This window comes from Helianthus annuus, chromosome 2, assembly GCF_002127325.2.
Source record: "Helianthus annuus cultivar XRQ/B chromosome 2, HanXRQr2.0-SUNRISE, whole genome shotgun sequence".
Classification (NCBI taxonomy): Eukaryota; Viridiplantae; Streptophyta; class Magnoliopsida; order Asterales; family Asteraceae; genus Helianthus; species Helianthus annuus.
In genome coordinates, this window is record NC_035434.2 from 161,096,636 (window position 1) to 161,113,408 (window position 16,773).

General features: G+C 33.8%; 1 protein-coding gene across 1 annotated transcript; it reads right to left on the reverse strand.

Annotated features, from left to right (window-relative positions):
- Window positions 1–918: 918 nt before the first annotated feature.
- LOC110926138 (DNA (cytosine-5)-methyltransferase 1) lies at window positions 919–12,162 on the reverse strand. Its single transcript, XM_022169898.2, has 21 exons — window positions 11,875–12,162; window positions 11,754–11,785; window positions 10,254–10,347; window positions 9,176–9,283; window positions 8,350–8,469; window positions 8,109–8,205; window positions 6,942–7,156; window positions 6,793–6,858; window positions 5,932–6,174; window positions 5,681–5,739; window positions 5,512–5,578; window positions 5,100–5,429; window positions 4,119–4,187; window positions 3,950–4,036; window positions 3,744–3,831; window positions 3,273–3,376; window positions 3,053–3,157; window positions 2,861–2,904; window positions 2,439–2,508; window positions 2,198–2,301; window positions 919–1,260 (listed from the first exon to the last, which is right to left on the reverse strand). Exons 1-21 carry the CDS (start codon window positions 12,079–12,081, stop codon window positions 1,110–1,112), a joined length of 2,460 nt encoding a protein of 819 aa, XP_022025590.1. The 5' UTR covers window positions 12,082–12,162; the 3' UTR covers window positions 919–1,109.
- Window positions 12,163–16,773: the final 4,611 nt, after the last annotated feature.

The window sequence follows — 16,773 nt, forward strand, 5'->3', positions numbered from 1 at the left end:
ATACAAGGGTTATGTCCGAATTACCCAAAAGGTTTTAAAATCCAACTACTTACGAACATCCTAAAACATAAGTTTTACATTTACATTACAAAATTTATTTTGACGCATTACAAAAGATAACTTGAACCGGAAGCGCAAAGGGCGATTTAGTGTGTGTTCGATCCGAGCTCGCCGTCGTCAAATATGGGATTTACCTAACATGCATAACACCAAACATTCATTAGTTCGATTCGCTAAAAACAAATTTAGGCTTCTATTTTCTTATCATGGTTTTACCCATTAATCAATTCCATCACTTGTTAACATTAACGTTGTAATCATCATTTCCTTGCAAGCGCATATTTTCTTTACATCCATTCATCCTTACGTATCGAAATCATTCAATGCATAGATCTTTCAACCCATCCGAAATGGGTTGATTCTTACCATACTTTACTAACTTACATTTCTCATTTTGACCCGTTATCGACGAGTCCTTACTTCAACTAAGTTGACATCATACAAATCAACATTTCCGACCCGTTTAAAACGGATCATTACACATCCGTCACTACATCATTACTTAAACATTCTCACGATTTTACATGTCGAATTCATTCGTGATCAATAATGCGAAATTACACTAAAACTTAAGAGTAAACTGCAATTTTACCCCCTTGAGGTTAGGGGTGATTGGCACCCTTACCCCCCCCCCCCCCCCCAAAGGAAATAATTGCAATTTTACCCCATACTGTTCACTGTTATGTCGCAACCTTACCCCCGGCCTCAAATTTGTTGACTAATCTGTTGACTAAAACATACACTTCACGCCTCCTTTCTCGTATCAATGTTTACTATTGTTTCTCATTTATTCTTAACCAATCTACTTATACTTAAATAAAATTGGATATATCATCATGAAAAAGCATAAAACTTTTCTAAAAAAAATATAAGCATAGTTGCCCATATCAACAAAACTTACTAAGAATCAATGTTGAATTACACTCTAATATGATGAAAATCATACAATTAATTGATGCCGAAATAAGCAAGTTAAATGCATAAATTAACCTCAATCTTTCATTAAAGACTAAACCAGTTTTGTCATCATTGTCTCTTGAATGTCTTGTTTATAGTGAAGATAGTTGTCCAAGACAATCTGGAAACTTATGTGGGAGTTTGATTGGTTTACTGGTGCAAACTCCTTGAATTGCTTTGGCTAAGCTGTACCCCAATCCAGTTGATACCGAGAATGAAACTGCATTTCCAATTTGCATGTACCTAAAACCGAAACCGAAACCAATATCAAAACATAAATATACTAAGATCCTTGTTATTTCTAAGAAACTAGCTGAGACGAAATGACAACAAACATTCGTTCTTTGATAAGCCCATTTTTAGTAGGGATGCAAATGAGCCGAGCAACTCGAAGCCAGCCTAGCATAAATGAGCCGAGCCTAAAAACGAGCTCGTTTAGTAAAGAAGCCGTAGCTTCGCTTATCAAGCTCGAGCCTTACCAAGAGTCAAGACCACTGATTATATATTTTTTATTATTGTATTAAATATATAGTTAAAAAAATTGTAAATACTAATTATAAAATTATAGATTTAATCAAGCTATATGAAAAAATACGAGTTAATTACATAGTTAGTACCTAAGTATGTTATTTTGTGCAAACCACAGGGACTAACTATGTTAATACCCTAGAAGGTAATACCTCCAAACGTTACAAAATGAAAAGTTAATACCCTAGAAGGTGATTTTAAACTATTAGTAACTAAGTATGTTATTTTGTGCAAACCCCAAGGACTAACTATGTAAATAACTTGAAAAAATATAATAATAATTTATATAAGTTAATGAATAGACGAGCCGAGCCCAAGCTCAAGCTTGAAAAACTACCTATGAGCCAAGCTCGAGCTTTAGAAACAAAGCTTGAACGAAACTGAGTTTTCTTAACTTAAACAAGCTCGAGCTCAGGCCTAGTTGCACGCCTAATTTTTGGTTGATCATCGAGCTCAAGCCTAGTTGCGCGCCTAGTTTTCTTGACTGATCGTTTAGGACAAAAAATCTCAAAATACGTTCAACCATTATTCCGCGATTGTATTAAACTTATACAAGTTTTAAACTAATGATGACGCCAAGAGCATGTCAAGAACAGTAATGAGAAAACCGTGTGAGAAAATATTAAAACACACGCATTTTTAGTAACATTACCTTGCTTTAACAGGTCCACAAAGTTTATAATGATCAGGAAATCCTTGTAAACGTGCATTTTCACGAATGGTCAACACTCTATCCTGGTTAGGATGAAGCAGCGCCTATAAAAAACATACAAGATTCATAAATAATAAAACAAAAACTTGATACTCAGTTTCTTGATTTAATACATATATTATAATATTAGTAATACTAATAAAAATAATAATATATAATGGGGTAAAAAAAGACTAAGAACCTGATTATGTGGCTCAGCTCTACCAACTACAGTTGTGACAATATCATCCATACCCAAGCGACCAAAGGGTCTGCATTAATCATATGTTAGTAAACCGTAGCAACCAACACCACAAGCTTAAAACTGTATAATGGGTACTGCATAAAAGATAACATATTTTGGTCTAGAGATTGTTCTAAGGTAACCATGTTTGTTTGCACCCATTGGCGTAAGTCAAAAAAGTCAACGTATATTAAGAGATCATCATTCAAAGACTTTTGCAAGCATATAATTTTTTAAATAATTGTCCTACCTTTTAAACAAAAAAAAGTAACTTTTAAGGACTTTTGTGAGTGAAATTAAACACGGTTTGGGTTGTTTGATCGGTTTAAAGAGTTTATGAACACCCTACCCTTATATGTTTAAAATAGAAGAAAACGTACTTTTTTGAAGTTCCACGAACAAATGTTATAGCATAATTTGGGACCTGTAACAATAACAATTTAATGTGTTAAAGTATAAATAATTAAGTAAGATGGTATTGGATATTGTCGTTCCAAAAAAAAAGACGGTAATGGATATAAGAAAATACTGTTATGTAATAAAAACATTAATGATGAAAATTGAATCAGTACCAAAGGTTTTCCTGAAGGTAACAAGACCCGTTCAACGTCAGGGTCCAATTCTACTTTGTTCCCTTTACCAACTCTTACTCCTGGTAAATCCCGAAAGTTTGCTCCCTATATAAGTTAAGCATATCATAAATAATTAGGCAATGATAATTAAAAAAAAATAAAAAAAATAAATTGTATAGTTTCATGGACAAATTAAAAAATATAAGTTTGGTGAAAGAACCTTTATCTTTGGAATATGGCAAACCCGAGCATAATCATCTTCGTTTAGTTCCAATGGCCTATGATCGTAAAGCATCATTCTTTTCGAAGAATCTTTCCCCAAAGCTGTAAAACATATGAAGTATGGATATCATATGCTTTAGAAAAAAAAATTAATTATAGAGTAAACTTCCGTTTTGCCCCCTGTGGTTTGATCACTTTAACGGTTTTGCCCCAAACCTTTAAAAATTGCCATTTTACTCCGTGATGTTTTGGTTTTGTTGCCAGTTTGCTCCCTGTGTGGAGCAAAATGGAAAAACAAACAATTTGGATGGAGTTAGAGGCGGGAAGCAAACTGGCAAAAAAAACCGAAACATCAGGGAGTAAAATGGCTATTTTTAAAGGTTTGGAGCAAAACCGTTAATGTGACCAAACAGGGAGCAAAGCGGAAGTTTACTCTTAATTAAATCTGGATATGTATTGTTAAAGTCACCTTGCTTTCTCAATCTAATGTATTTCTGAAAACTTGTTTGTGGGGCACCTGCATACTCCATTTCATCCTTACCTTTGTTGTTTGTAACCTACAATTAAATAATATAAGTATTATTATTTTATTATTAACAATAATCAAATAAAAAACATTAATAATATAAGAGAAAACAATAACCATGACATAGTATAAAAGTGATTAGCACTTACCTCAGGCAAGTCTGAAATTGCATCACCAAGACGTATGCTCTTCTCTAACTTGTATGAGTTATCATTATCAGACCCGACAATACAGTCCTACGTTACAGAAAACATCTTAATAAATCTTACAAAAACATACTTAGGAAAAAAACTATGTAATTATACTTAATGTACCCACCTTGAACTCAACAGGAACAACTCCTCTTCCAATAACCTCGTGTGTCGGTAATGGAAACTGAGGCAAATTCTGTTGCATCAAAAAATATATATATAATTAAATATGGAATACAATCGTACACAGAGGGTAGGGATCCTGTACATTAATCCAGAAGTGTGAGAAATGTATTATAACACTATATATAACACCATATAAACACTGTATAACACTATGTAACACCATATAAAACCATGTAACACTATATAAAACTATATAACAAACAGGGGAAGGTTCATTTGAGAAGAAATTTAATGTGAGAAGAAAAAAAAAAGAAAGGGCATAATGGTAAAATATTAAATAATTTATAACTCCTCCCATTAATTTTGTTATCTTCCATTAATATAACAAAAAAACATTTTGTCATACACATTTCAAAATTTATCCTACATATATCTTACACTTACCGAAATTTACCCTACGCATATCTAAATTTATCATACACATTTAAGAATTTATCCTACACATACTAAAATTTATCCTACACATGTCAAAAATTGTCCTTCACCCTAAATTATTTTATCTTGAAAAAGTATATTTTAAAAGTGAGTTACAAATTTAATTAGTTAGCTAATTAATTACAAAGAAATTTACCTATATGCCCTTATAAATAACATTAAATACACATATTAAATGAACTAAAATGGAGCATTTCTATTGGTTTAAAATTTATTCTTTTTATTCTTACAAAATTTTTCTTCTCATTTGGACCCTCTACATAACAAATATAACACTATACATCTATCATAGACATGCTATCAGACAAAATATAGTGTTATATTTGTTACATAGTATTATATGGTGTTACATAGTGTTATACGGTGTTTATATAGTGCTGTATATAGTATTATAATACACTTTTCACACTTCTAAATTAATGTACAGGATCCTCTATCCATACACATATTCAATAGATTTGGCACCGTAGTATTCAAAAATACTTACCATCATCGTATTAGCACCCCAAAGAAAGACCCTTAGTCTGCATTGAGGAACTCCATAAGATCCAGCTGCCATTATCCCCATACGTGTTTGATAATTCATCGAAACTAAACGCCCAACGGCATGATATCCCAAAATACCATCCGCAAATTTGACAAGATCACAAACATTCTCCATCAAAACAAATTTTGGTTTCAAAAAATCAATAATATCCATGTAGACTACAAGCTGGTGATTCTTTGGATCCTTTAAAGGATCAGTATAGTTTCTAAACCGATTATGACCACTGATTCCTTGACATGGAGGACCTCCACATATGAAGTCAACATCACCCTGAGGTTAAAATAGTCAATGCACATTTAGCATATAAAGAGAACGGACTAAAAACGTTAAATGAAAAGTAGAGTTAACTTACAGGAAGTGGTAGCATTCTTGATTTGTATCCTTTGATAACAAAATCCTTTATAGACTCCTCGCAATTACTATTGCAAATAAATAAAATTTATGTTAAAAATGTATACTTTTAAAAAAAAATTAAAATGTTGATTTTTAAAGAAATGATCTATCAAAATGACATGACTGACCTCAAACCATCAATTGGCTCCCATGTGTCGTAACTAGGACCAAAGCCCTTCCATCGCACCTAAATGAAGCAGATGTTATTAAAAAATGAAAATAAAAATTACAAATGTATAGAGAAATGTAGAGCAACAAAAATATCTATAAAAAATATAAGCAAAAGCATAGCATGTATAGTTTCTGTTTTATACCAAAGTGGCATTCCATCAAAAGATAAAAACATAGAAAAACATTTGAAAAAACATGCAGTATTTACCTTAAAATGCAGCTTTTGTTTGTTGGCTTTGTTTGGATCACCATAACAAACAGCCGTCAATCTTTGTACTTCAAATTCACCTTTATACGGATCACGACTCTCATCAATCTCCTCAGAATCTGATTCTTCAGATTTTACATTTGTATCTTCGTCACGTTTTGAACCCAACAAACCAAACTGTTTACAAAGTTTCTCCCATTCTTTCAGCAACGATAAAAAGTCATCAGCTGCTTCATTTCTCACCTGCATAAATATAGTTAATTAACAATCAGCACAAATGAAAAAAGTTGAAAATTACTAATTTGTTAAGGGGTGCAAACGGGTCGTGTTCATGGGTTGGCAAATACAACATGACCCGAACCCGAAACTTTAGATGAACCCAAACACAACCAGAACCTGTAAATCATGTCATTCGTATGAACCCGAACACGACCTGAATATTCGTGGGTTGACCCAAAAACGACTCGTTCAACTCGATTTTTTAATTTTTATTTTTTTCCGCAAATTAGTATAATTAAATAAAATTAAAAGTTCAATTTAAAAAAATGTATACAGTTACACTTTAATAATTACATTTTATAATAATTTTTTTTAAGTTATAATTATGGCATAAAATAACCACCCAAATTAATTTATTACATAAAACATTTTGTAAAAAATAAAATATAATAAAAGATTGGTAAACAGGCGAACCCCGGGTTGACCCAAACACGACCCATTTAGCTAAACGGTTTTGCAGGTTCACCCTCAAACTGACACGAACCCGTTTAGACTGAACCCAAACCCGCAAATTTTGTGTTAGGTTCGTGTCAGGTTTTCAGATCATATAAAATATCAGAAATTCACACAATTGTTACCAACCTGAGTTTCAGCATGGTTCAGCTTCAGACTTTCACATGCATGTTCATTGATGTCAACTGCCCATTTCTGTATGATTTGTATAAAATATCAAAAACTTATAAAAGGTTTAAATGAGCATTGAAACAAAAAGAATTTTGAAACAGACTTACTGTCACAAGTTTTACACCAGCCATATTTGTGCCATAACAAAGCCCGGTTGACATGGCACCGCAACCCGAATACAAGTCCAATAGGGTCATTTCAGACTTTTCACTGTCGTTGATTTTTGTTGGTTTTGCATTTTTATTGTTACTCTCTACTACACCGTTTGAGCACGCATCATCTGAAACTACGGATGACTCGCCACTCTCTGTGGTTAAGTTTTCTGCAGTTTAAAAGTAAAGTAAACTTTATCATGCACTGTTAAACCTTTATTAAGTAATAAAACAATTGTGAACATAAAGTAATGAAGATGTGTCACATGTACGTTGTTGGTTCTATGGGTGAGGGGTATTTGCGTCCATTTATGCGCACAAGATACGGCACAGCTATGCTGGTTTACCGACCATAATTGTACTGGTTTTGCATTTTTTTTCTAAAAAAATCTGTTCAGTTTACTTATATAGCAATATTATATTCATATCAAAAGGAATCTAGTTCTTGATTTTATTATAGAACTTCTAAAAAACAAAAAAAAAGAGTATATAAAAGTTATTTGAGTTTATAAATTAGTAAAACTAGTATTTTTTGGGGGGGAAAGTCAACAAGGACAAATGTCCTATTTTGCCCTTTCGAAACATTAATAACTTCAAATTCTATCTTAACCATTAAAGCATAGTTGTTAATAGCGACCATATCGGTCGCTATAGCGCGCTTTATGGCGATGCGACTATGTGTCACTAAGTTGGTCATGGCGATGAATAACGATTTTAGCAACAGTTATTATTTTTTTTAATTTTTTTTTAATTTTTTTTAATGTTATAAAGGGTTATAGCTATAAAATAGCTAGATTTATAGGTTTTTGGTTAAATATACATGTAAAATAGCATATATACAAGGGCATTTTGATGTAATATACATATAAAAATTTTCAAAATTCTTTTTCTAGTGTAATCGCTATTTATAAAATTGTCGTCGCTATTTGTCGCTATTCGCTACGTAGCCTAGCCATGCCTTGTCGCTATTCGCTATCGACAACTATGCATTAAAGTAGTTTGATCAAAGGCTCACAATGATGATTTGGTTCCTACACTTTCTAGGCAGAACTGACTTTGTATTTAAACCTTCTCTCTGTGTGTGCATAGGATATAAAAGATATGTTTTTAAAAAATGCTGACCTTTGTGTAGAGTTGTAAATGTAACCGGCTTTGAATACTGCATATCATAGTAATAATCATACGATTTGAGTGCCTTTTCTTTCTCAACCAAGTCAACCTGTTGTAATAATCAATTGAAGCTATACCATTAATACGCAGAAAGTTGACTACCTGAGTATATAGAATTTTCTAGAGAGTTGCAAGTATGTAAACGCATATAAAGAAACCGATACATCAACATGTAGGTAAGAGAGATACATACATTTGGAGGAAGTTGAACAATCTTGATTTTCGACACAATACTATCCAGCGGATTGTCATCTTTCATTTCGGAATAGAACACTCGTCTTTTGTCGATAAGGTGGGCTTGGCTTTTAATAACCTGCGAATATGATATATCCAACAGTCAGTCTGTAGTATGTAGGCCTGTAAACGAACACGAACATGTTCGTGTTGGTTCATTTAACTTTAACCAAACACGAACACGAACATATAATCGAACACATTTTTTTGTTTGTGTTAGTTCATTAAGAAATCGGACATGTTCGTGTTCGTTTATGTTCGTTCGTTTAAAGCCTAAACGAACAGTTCACGAACATAAACAAACACAAAAAAATTAACTGAACATATTTGAATAAACATAAATTAACATGATTGAAGAAACAAGTCTAATATATTACATTTCATCCAAAAACACATGTAAATAAGTGTTCATAGATATACTAATAAGTTATATTTATATAAGTAGTTAGAAAACCTAATATTTATATAAATATAACTATTTGTGTATTTATTATAATTTAAACAAACATAAACGAACCTTCACAAACATAAATGAACAAACACAAGGTGTGTTCATGTTCGTTCATTTAATTAAACAAACAAATTTTTTTGTTCGTGTCCGTTCATTTATTAAATAAACAAACATAAACAAACTTCCCGCCGAACAAGTTCATGAACAGTTCATGAATGTTCAGTTCGTTTACAGGCCTAGTAAGATGCAATTAGGCCATTTGGAACAGAACACCAAAAACACACATGAAAGGACGCAAAATGAAATATTAAGCCATTGGCAAGTAAAATCTCACCGTATCTTCAGCTCTGAAAAACCACTGAGCGGAGAAATATAACTCTTTATCAACGGTTTCAAACATCTCCACGATCCGAGCAATGTAATCTGGCTTCCCTTCTTCAGCCTGACACGGCCAAGTTATATAAACGTTTAGCTTTAATGAATGTTACATTCGAAAAACAGGCACACAAATATGCATGTTGCTTCGAGGTGTAATATGTTTTAAGGAGAAAGTATTTATTAATATTCATGTGTTGTGTGCCAAAAAATCTAAAAATATTTCTAGTTTCTTATAGCAACATGTTGTGGATTAGTATGATTAAATCAAACAACTAATATACAGTTTCAGATAAATAATCAAAAATCATTGTGGAGCTTCTGAGTTGGAGAGTGTCATGGTCATATAAAAATGCATAGGTGCTTAAAAACTATCAAAGTCTGTATACATTGGGCAAATAGTCCAATACTCCTGTGAACATGAATATTAAAAAAGTTTATGAATTTACAAAACTTGTGCATACCAACCTGCAAGTTTCAATTTTATTTAATAAGATAGTAGTACATTATTGCTTACAAACTTATGGTATTAATTAATTTGAAAAAAAAAACATAAATCACTTTTGCAATTGTTGAAATTCACATTCACATTCACCAATTTTTAAAAAGCGAAGCGCAAACCCGGTGAGCTTTCCGTACGCGAAGCGCAAAGTGATTATATAATTTATTTTATTTATCCCATAAGTGTTTAGCATCCAATACCTATGATTTAGCTATAATTAAGCTTTATAATTATATAAGTTTTAAAATGAAAAAAAAAACATAAATGTACAGCATAAAAAGCCTGTTGTACAACACTCAAAAGCATAAAAACACCCCATGTACAAAAAGTGCGCGCCTCGGTTGTGCGTTATGTCGATTTTCCCCCTAAAAAGCGCACCTCAATTGCGCTTCTTGTACACCTTGCGCCTTATGTCACACAAGGCGATCTACTTTGCGCCTAGGTGCACTTCGCGCTTATCGCGCTTTATTAAACCAAGGTACTAGTATTGCCCACAAAAAGAATGAAGAGCATGAAAAGTAAATTGGAAGCTCACCTTGACATACGCATCATCATAAAGATCAAAAGAAATACCATCAACAGTAGCTTTGGTATAATGGCACTTAGCTTGAAAAATCTCCTTTTCCTCACTGCCAAAATATACAAATAAACACACAAATGATGTTACCTAATTTCCAAAATTAAGTGTTGTAAAAATCAGGATTAATAGAAAATCAGTGATTCACTGATTAAATTTTACCTGGTCGGACCGATTAATTGGTAGTCGGACCAAACAATCCATGGGGTTTTTTAAGTATTTGAACTAATTTGTTAATGCTTGAATTTTTAAGAACTTGTTTTGTTATGTTTAAGTTTAATTTTTATGTTTATACTACACTATGGGGTTATTTGTTTACCTCTTAACGAGGCTCTTATTGGTTCAGAACTCTTACTGGTTCAACACTTAATGGTTCAGACTGTTTGTTTCGTGAGCAGATGTCTGAATGGTTCAAACATTTGCCTCTGAATGGTTAAGTTTTATACAGAGTCTGAATGGTTAAGACCTCTAATATGAATTGATCAGACATTTGCCTTTGAAGGGTTAAGCATTATACTGCCTCTTAAAGGTTAAGCACTTAATGGTTCAGACCTCTTACTGGTTCAGCACTTAACCATTCAGAAGTTGCCAAACAGCCCCTATGTGAACTTTGAATAATTATATTCATACATGTGTGTCAAAGATACTAGGCAACCAGTGGGGTACCACTACCAACTAACGATTAATCGAGATTAGTAGGGATTAATCAGATTAAGATTTCACATGTGCATACACAAATTTTTATATGTACTTTTTAAGTAAACATGTTTTAACACCTTCTTTGACCCATATTTTGAAGTAGATAGGACTAATTGCTAGAAATTATAGGTTTTGGCCAAAATCTGGCCGGAATTTACAGATTTTGGCTTGAATTTGTACAAAATCACTAGACGGCCACCGAATTTTGGCTGATTAGGACCAAAATTGACCATTGTTGACCATCTAGCGATTAAATGGCCGATTAGATGAAAATTACTCGGTAACCCAGGGCTAGCGATTAATCAGCAACTAGTCAAAGGCTAGGCAGGATTTTTACAACCATGGTGTGTGTGCATATGTGTATGTTTAAACACCTTCTTTGACCCATATTTTGAAGCAAATAGGACTAATTGCAAGAATTTATAGGTCTTGGCCAAAATCTAGCCGAAAATTCAATTTTTGGCCCAAATTTGGCCAAAATCGCTAGACAGCCACCGAATTTGGCCAAATTTGGCCAAACCAATAAATCGTTAGTGTGTACCCCACCAGCCGACAAACGCCTAGCGATTTTTACAATTTATAACTTTTTTTTGCAAAAATAAACATACTTAAATAGTTCAATACTCCGTTTTAGATCATACTAAGCTCGTTTTCAAACACTTTCGAAAAAATATTAACTATTCAGTTTAAAACAAACACATAAACACAAAAAAAAACTTAAAAAATAAAATAAATAGAAATATAAGAAAAAAAACTCACTCATCAGATGACGAAATAACCTTCACTTTATTCTGCAACCACAAACAACACAACATTACACATCTACATTCAACTAATCCACCAACATAAACATATAAAACACGAATCTGACAAACCACACCTTCGATTCATATCGATGCGGCCATTTCACCCTCGCTTGCTCAGCAGGAACCGGTTTTCCAACGAACCGAGCCTCTTCATCGGCCGAAACAGCAACCGACGGAGATGTTTTGCATTTCTTTAACGGAGGCGATGGTTTTGTATCGGAAGAATGTGTGGATGAATCAATGGCTTCCTGTTTCGTGTTTCTCTTCACTCCTTTCGCCATTTTGGTGATCTGCTGATGATGAGCAGGTGAGTGAAGGATGTAGGACTTGCGAGTGTGAGCTTCGAAATGTTGGAGTATTTAGGGTTTGGAACGAGCGGGAAAACCGTGTGTTTTGACTTTTGAGAGAAATTGTAGATTTGTGAAAAGTTTCCCTCCCGTTGAACAACTTCAAAATTTCAAAAGTTTCTATGTATTTTTTTATTGTTCAATTAACCTACTTTTATTTATGATTTCCAAGGTGTAAAACTTTAGTATTTACATTCATCGAGCATATTTTCATCCTAAATTATACTAAAAAAAATTATATTTTATTTTTTTATTTTTAATTAAATAATGTTTCTATATTTTTATCAATACATTTTTTCTCTTCTCCACTGACAACCACTTTCAAAATATATTAAAAAAGTAGGTTACAACCCCGTGTATTACACGGGTTGAAAAAAATAAATATAGTTAACATATGATGCAAATTATAACATATGATGCAAAATGGTAATAATACTAACAACAACAATAATAAAAAGTATTTTATGCAGTTTGGTAGATAATTTCTAATAAAACATTTATCACACTTCATGAAAATATTAGGTTATAAGCCGATTATCTTTTATGTAGTTTCATTTGTTTAACATCCTGATTTTAGAACTACATATTACTAATAATACATTTACCACGAAGGTAATAATAATGATAATAATAATAATAATAAAAACAAGAATGAATTGAATTTTCTTTAGTACGAATATAAAAGAAAAACATAACTTTAAGAATTTTAATAACATTATAAAATTTGTAAACTAATAAAATGAATTTAGTTAGAAAATATATAAACAATATCTATAATTATGGCTTATCACTTATCAGTTAGAAAATATATAAATAATAATTAGACCTAAAGAATAGGTAAAATAAAAAATAAAACTTATCTATAATTATTGTTTGTCACTTATCAGTTAGAAAATATATAAATTATAAATTATATTTAAACCTAAAGGATATCAACTAAATTAAAGAAAAAAAGGGGGAATTCGACATGTGTCCTCTCATAGGTTTCTTTTATTATATAGTATAGATATAGATTATAGGGGATGAACAATATCCCCTCAAATATACAGATGAAAAGTAACATTTTTTTTCTCCTCCACTCACAACCACTTTTTATATTTTAAAAACACCACACACATAATTTGATGTCATGGATGTGAATGTTGGCTGGAGGGTGTTCTTGTAAGCCCTAGGGGCTTTATCACACCACATCAGTGTTAGATCACATAAGAGGCTTTAAAATCACTCTCTTTAACTTCAATGCAATGGTTTAAAGCCCTTATTAAACAAAATACAAAAAAAAATAAAGAGAAAAGGATCTGATTGGTTGAAAAGAATAGGCTCCACAAGCTTTTCCCTTTAACACTCGTTAATGCAATGGTGTAGCATCGTTAATGCAATGGCGTAGCATCGATGCAGCGGTGGGTGGCTAGGGGATGGGGTGGGGGCGCTATAAGGCACTAACGAGTCTGATGTGGCCATGGCCACTGTACCACACCCTATGACCTTAGTGTTTGGCATACCAGAATAAGAGTCGGAATAAAATGGATTATTACGTGTGAATAAAAAATGTGTTTTGGTTGGTTAATACTTATCACATAGAACATTTCATTCCTCATCTTCATTTTATTTACACCCTTTGTTTTTTTTCATTTCATTTCATTTCTAACCTTCGTCACCACCACCTCCACCACTAGCCACCCACTGCTGCCACCACCACCTACCGCTGCCGACGCCACCCTACGTCGTCAACCAACGACGCCACTGCTGCCGCCGACCATGTCGCTGCCCCCACCATCGAACACCGGCGCCAGCACCACCGCCAACAAATGAACGCCATCCACTGCCACCACCGACCACCGTCGCCACCCACTGCCACCATCGACCACCGCCACCACCCACAACCGCCAACCATCATCGATTTTATTCATTCTTCTTTTTTCAACCTACCAAACAACACAAGTTAATGATTTGTTCCATTCCTATATGGTAACCAAACAGGACCATCGAATGATAATGATTCATTTCATTCGTTTGTCCATTTCATTATCCCGTTCATTCCATTACCTCATAACATAAACCACACTAGACTCTAGAACCCTTTACTTCTTATGATTTATTTATGATTGTCGAAATAAACTCTCGACCTTTGTCACGTCAGTTTTCGATCTTTACTTTCCTTGTGTGCATCTTAGCCATGGGCTTTTTATTTCTTCTTTTCGTTTATGTTCCTTCTTAACTATGTCATTGTCTTCTGTTTTCATTTTCCCTCACATTGTGTAATGATTGTAATCTTTATATGGTTGGTTTAAGTACACTTTAACCATATAAAGATTACAATCATTACACAATGTGAGGGACAATGAAAACAGAAGACAATGACATAGTTAAGAAGGAACATAAACGAAAAGAAGAAATAAAAAGCCCATGGCTAAGATGTAGGGGTGCAAACGAACCGAATCGAGCCCGAGTTTGAGCTCGATAAACTTAGGAGAGCTCGAGCTCTAGCTTGGCTCAAACCGAGCTTTGTTTTCAAAGCTCGAGCTTGACTCGTTGGTATTTTCTCAAGCTCGGGTTCGGCTCGTTTACTATCTATTAACTAATATATTAAATAAAAATAATATAAATAGTAGACTTTTTAGGCTCGCGAGCTCGATAAGTGAAGTTCGGGCTCGTTTACTAAACAAGCTTATTTTTATGTTCGAGGTTGGCTTGTAAACAAGTTTAAATAAGCTAGGTTCGGCTCGTTTACACTAAGGCTCGACGAGCCTAACGAGCTTCACATGTGAGGCTCGAGCTCAGGCTCGATAAACAAACGAGCTTTGTTTTAGGCTCAAGCTCGGCTCGGGCTCGATAAAGCTCGGCTCGTTTCGAGCTTTTTCTTGAGCCAATCTCGAGTAGCTCGCAAGCCGTTCGGCTCATTTGCACCCCTAATGGCGATCTATTCATATGCATTAAGGACAACTTTTTAAAATGGAAACAAGATGTGTTATGGACCTGGTGTATATTGATGTACGTTTTTATGACACTTTAACATAATTCAAATTATGGATTTCCATGTTTACCTTACCCTGGATAATAATCATACTTTGTCGAGGTCAATTGTCAATCTTGAAGCATGTGAAGATTAAACTTTAAATGAAACTCAATGATGGAAATTATGATATTCTACGAGTTAGATTATTTGTAGTTTATTTCTTAATTAATTATTGTGATTTGTTGTGAATGCCAATTAACTAGATTTATCAACTGCTGCAATGTGGCGGGATTCACACCATATACGTCGTATTAATTAAAGAAACTTGTATTGTGGCGGGCTTCCTGTCATATCCCGATGTATTAAATAGAGGGATTCATACCAAATGCACCATATTAATTTGAGAAACTTGCGGCGATTCATACCGTAACACCTCGCATTTCTGTACTTTCCTTATTTAGAGAGTTGTATATCGTATTTCTAATTTTCTTAGAAACTTGTAATCGTGTTGTCACACCCCCAAAATACCACCTAGGGAATATCCCTACTAGGCGTGTGACGTACCAACGACGAGCCACTAATCACATTGAACTCATTCAAGTTTATAAATAAAATCCTCAATTATTAATGAAAAATACCATTAACGAGTTTAAATGAAAACCAACATGTTCAGCGGAAGCAAATAGTAAACCAAAGTTAAATTGTTCAAAACCAATGTATACTGTCAATAATCAATCACATGAATCCTTCCAGTCAACCCATGACCACTCCAGCTACTCCAGATAGCAAGTTCCAATGCAAAACAGCTAACGACCTACAAGCATGCAGACAAGTGTGTCAGACAACGCTGGTGAGTTCAAGGTTTTGTTACCGAGTTTAGTTACAAGATACATGTGTAAAACAGTTTAACAATATGATTTGATTTGATGTTGTTATTACTCGATTACCGTATGTGGCGAGTAGATGTGAATGCCCAACCCCAATGCCTCCATTTAGGCATTGGTCATGAGGTCAAGGTATCAAACAACCTTGAATAGATGTAAGGGGTCTTATATGTACACGATGAGAATGCCCAACCCCAATGCCTCTAACTAGGCATTGGTCATGAAGTCCAGGTAATTAGTTCACGCCCGTCCTTTCGGCCCGGTGTGAGGGTGCCAAACCTAATAGCGCTATCAACTAAATACCCCGTTGCTTCTTCAGCAACACGGTAGATGTACGGGGTCTTACATGATTTATAATGTGTTCAATAACCAACATCCCAATTAAACAGTTTACCCAATATTCCCTTCAGAAACGTTTACCAGATGTCCCAAACCACCGGGACGCATGCTTAGAAAAGTGCAGTGAACTCACCTTTAGTTTGCTCGGTAAGACTTAGTTACTTGTTTGTCAATGGATTACACACACCCTATCATGGTTACCGTCAATAATCAGTTTCGAGCGCACATGATCCACATATTTCATGTACAATTAAATCAGGCACTCTTTGTTCACATAACACACAATCAAGGTACATGTAGTACACACATATAATTCACGTCATAACAATTAATCTATTAACCCAGTGACGCCACATAGTCACATAACACGTTATCAAGTACATTAGCCAATTTATCTCATATTCTCATGTTTTTGGGCCATATAACTCTCGACTCCTCGAAACAAGA

Coding starts and splice junctions, on each gene's coding strand:
- LOC110926138 (XM_022169898.2), bottom strand. CDS start 12,081: ATGGCGAAAGGAGTGAAGAGAAACACGAAACAGGAAGCCATTGATTCA. Junction 8,470..9,175: donor TTTTCAGAGCTGAAGATACG/GTGAGATTTTAC, acceptor TCATATTCGCAG/GTTATTAAAAGCCAAGCCCA. Junction 2,905..3,052: donor TACCTTCAGGAAAACCTTTG/GTACTGATTCAA, acceptor TTATTGTTACAG/GTCCCAAATTATGCTATAAC.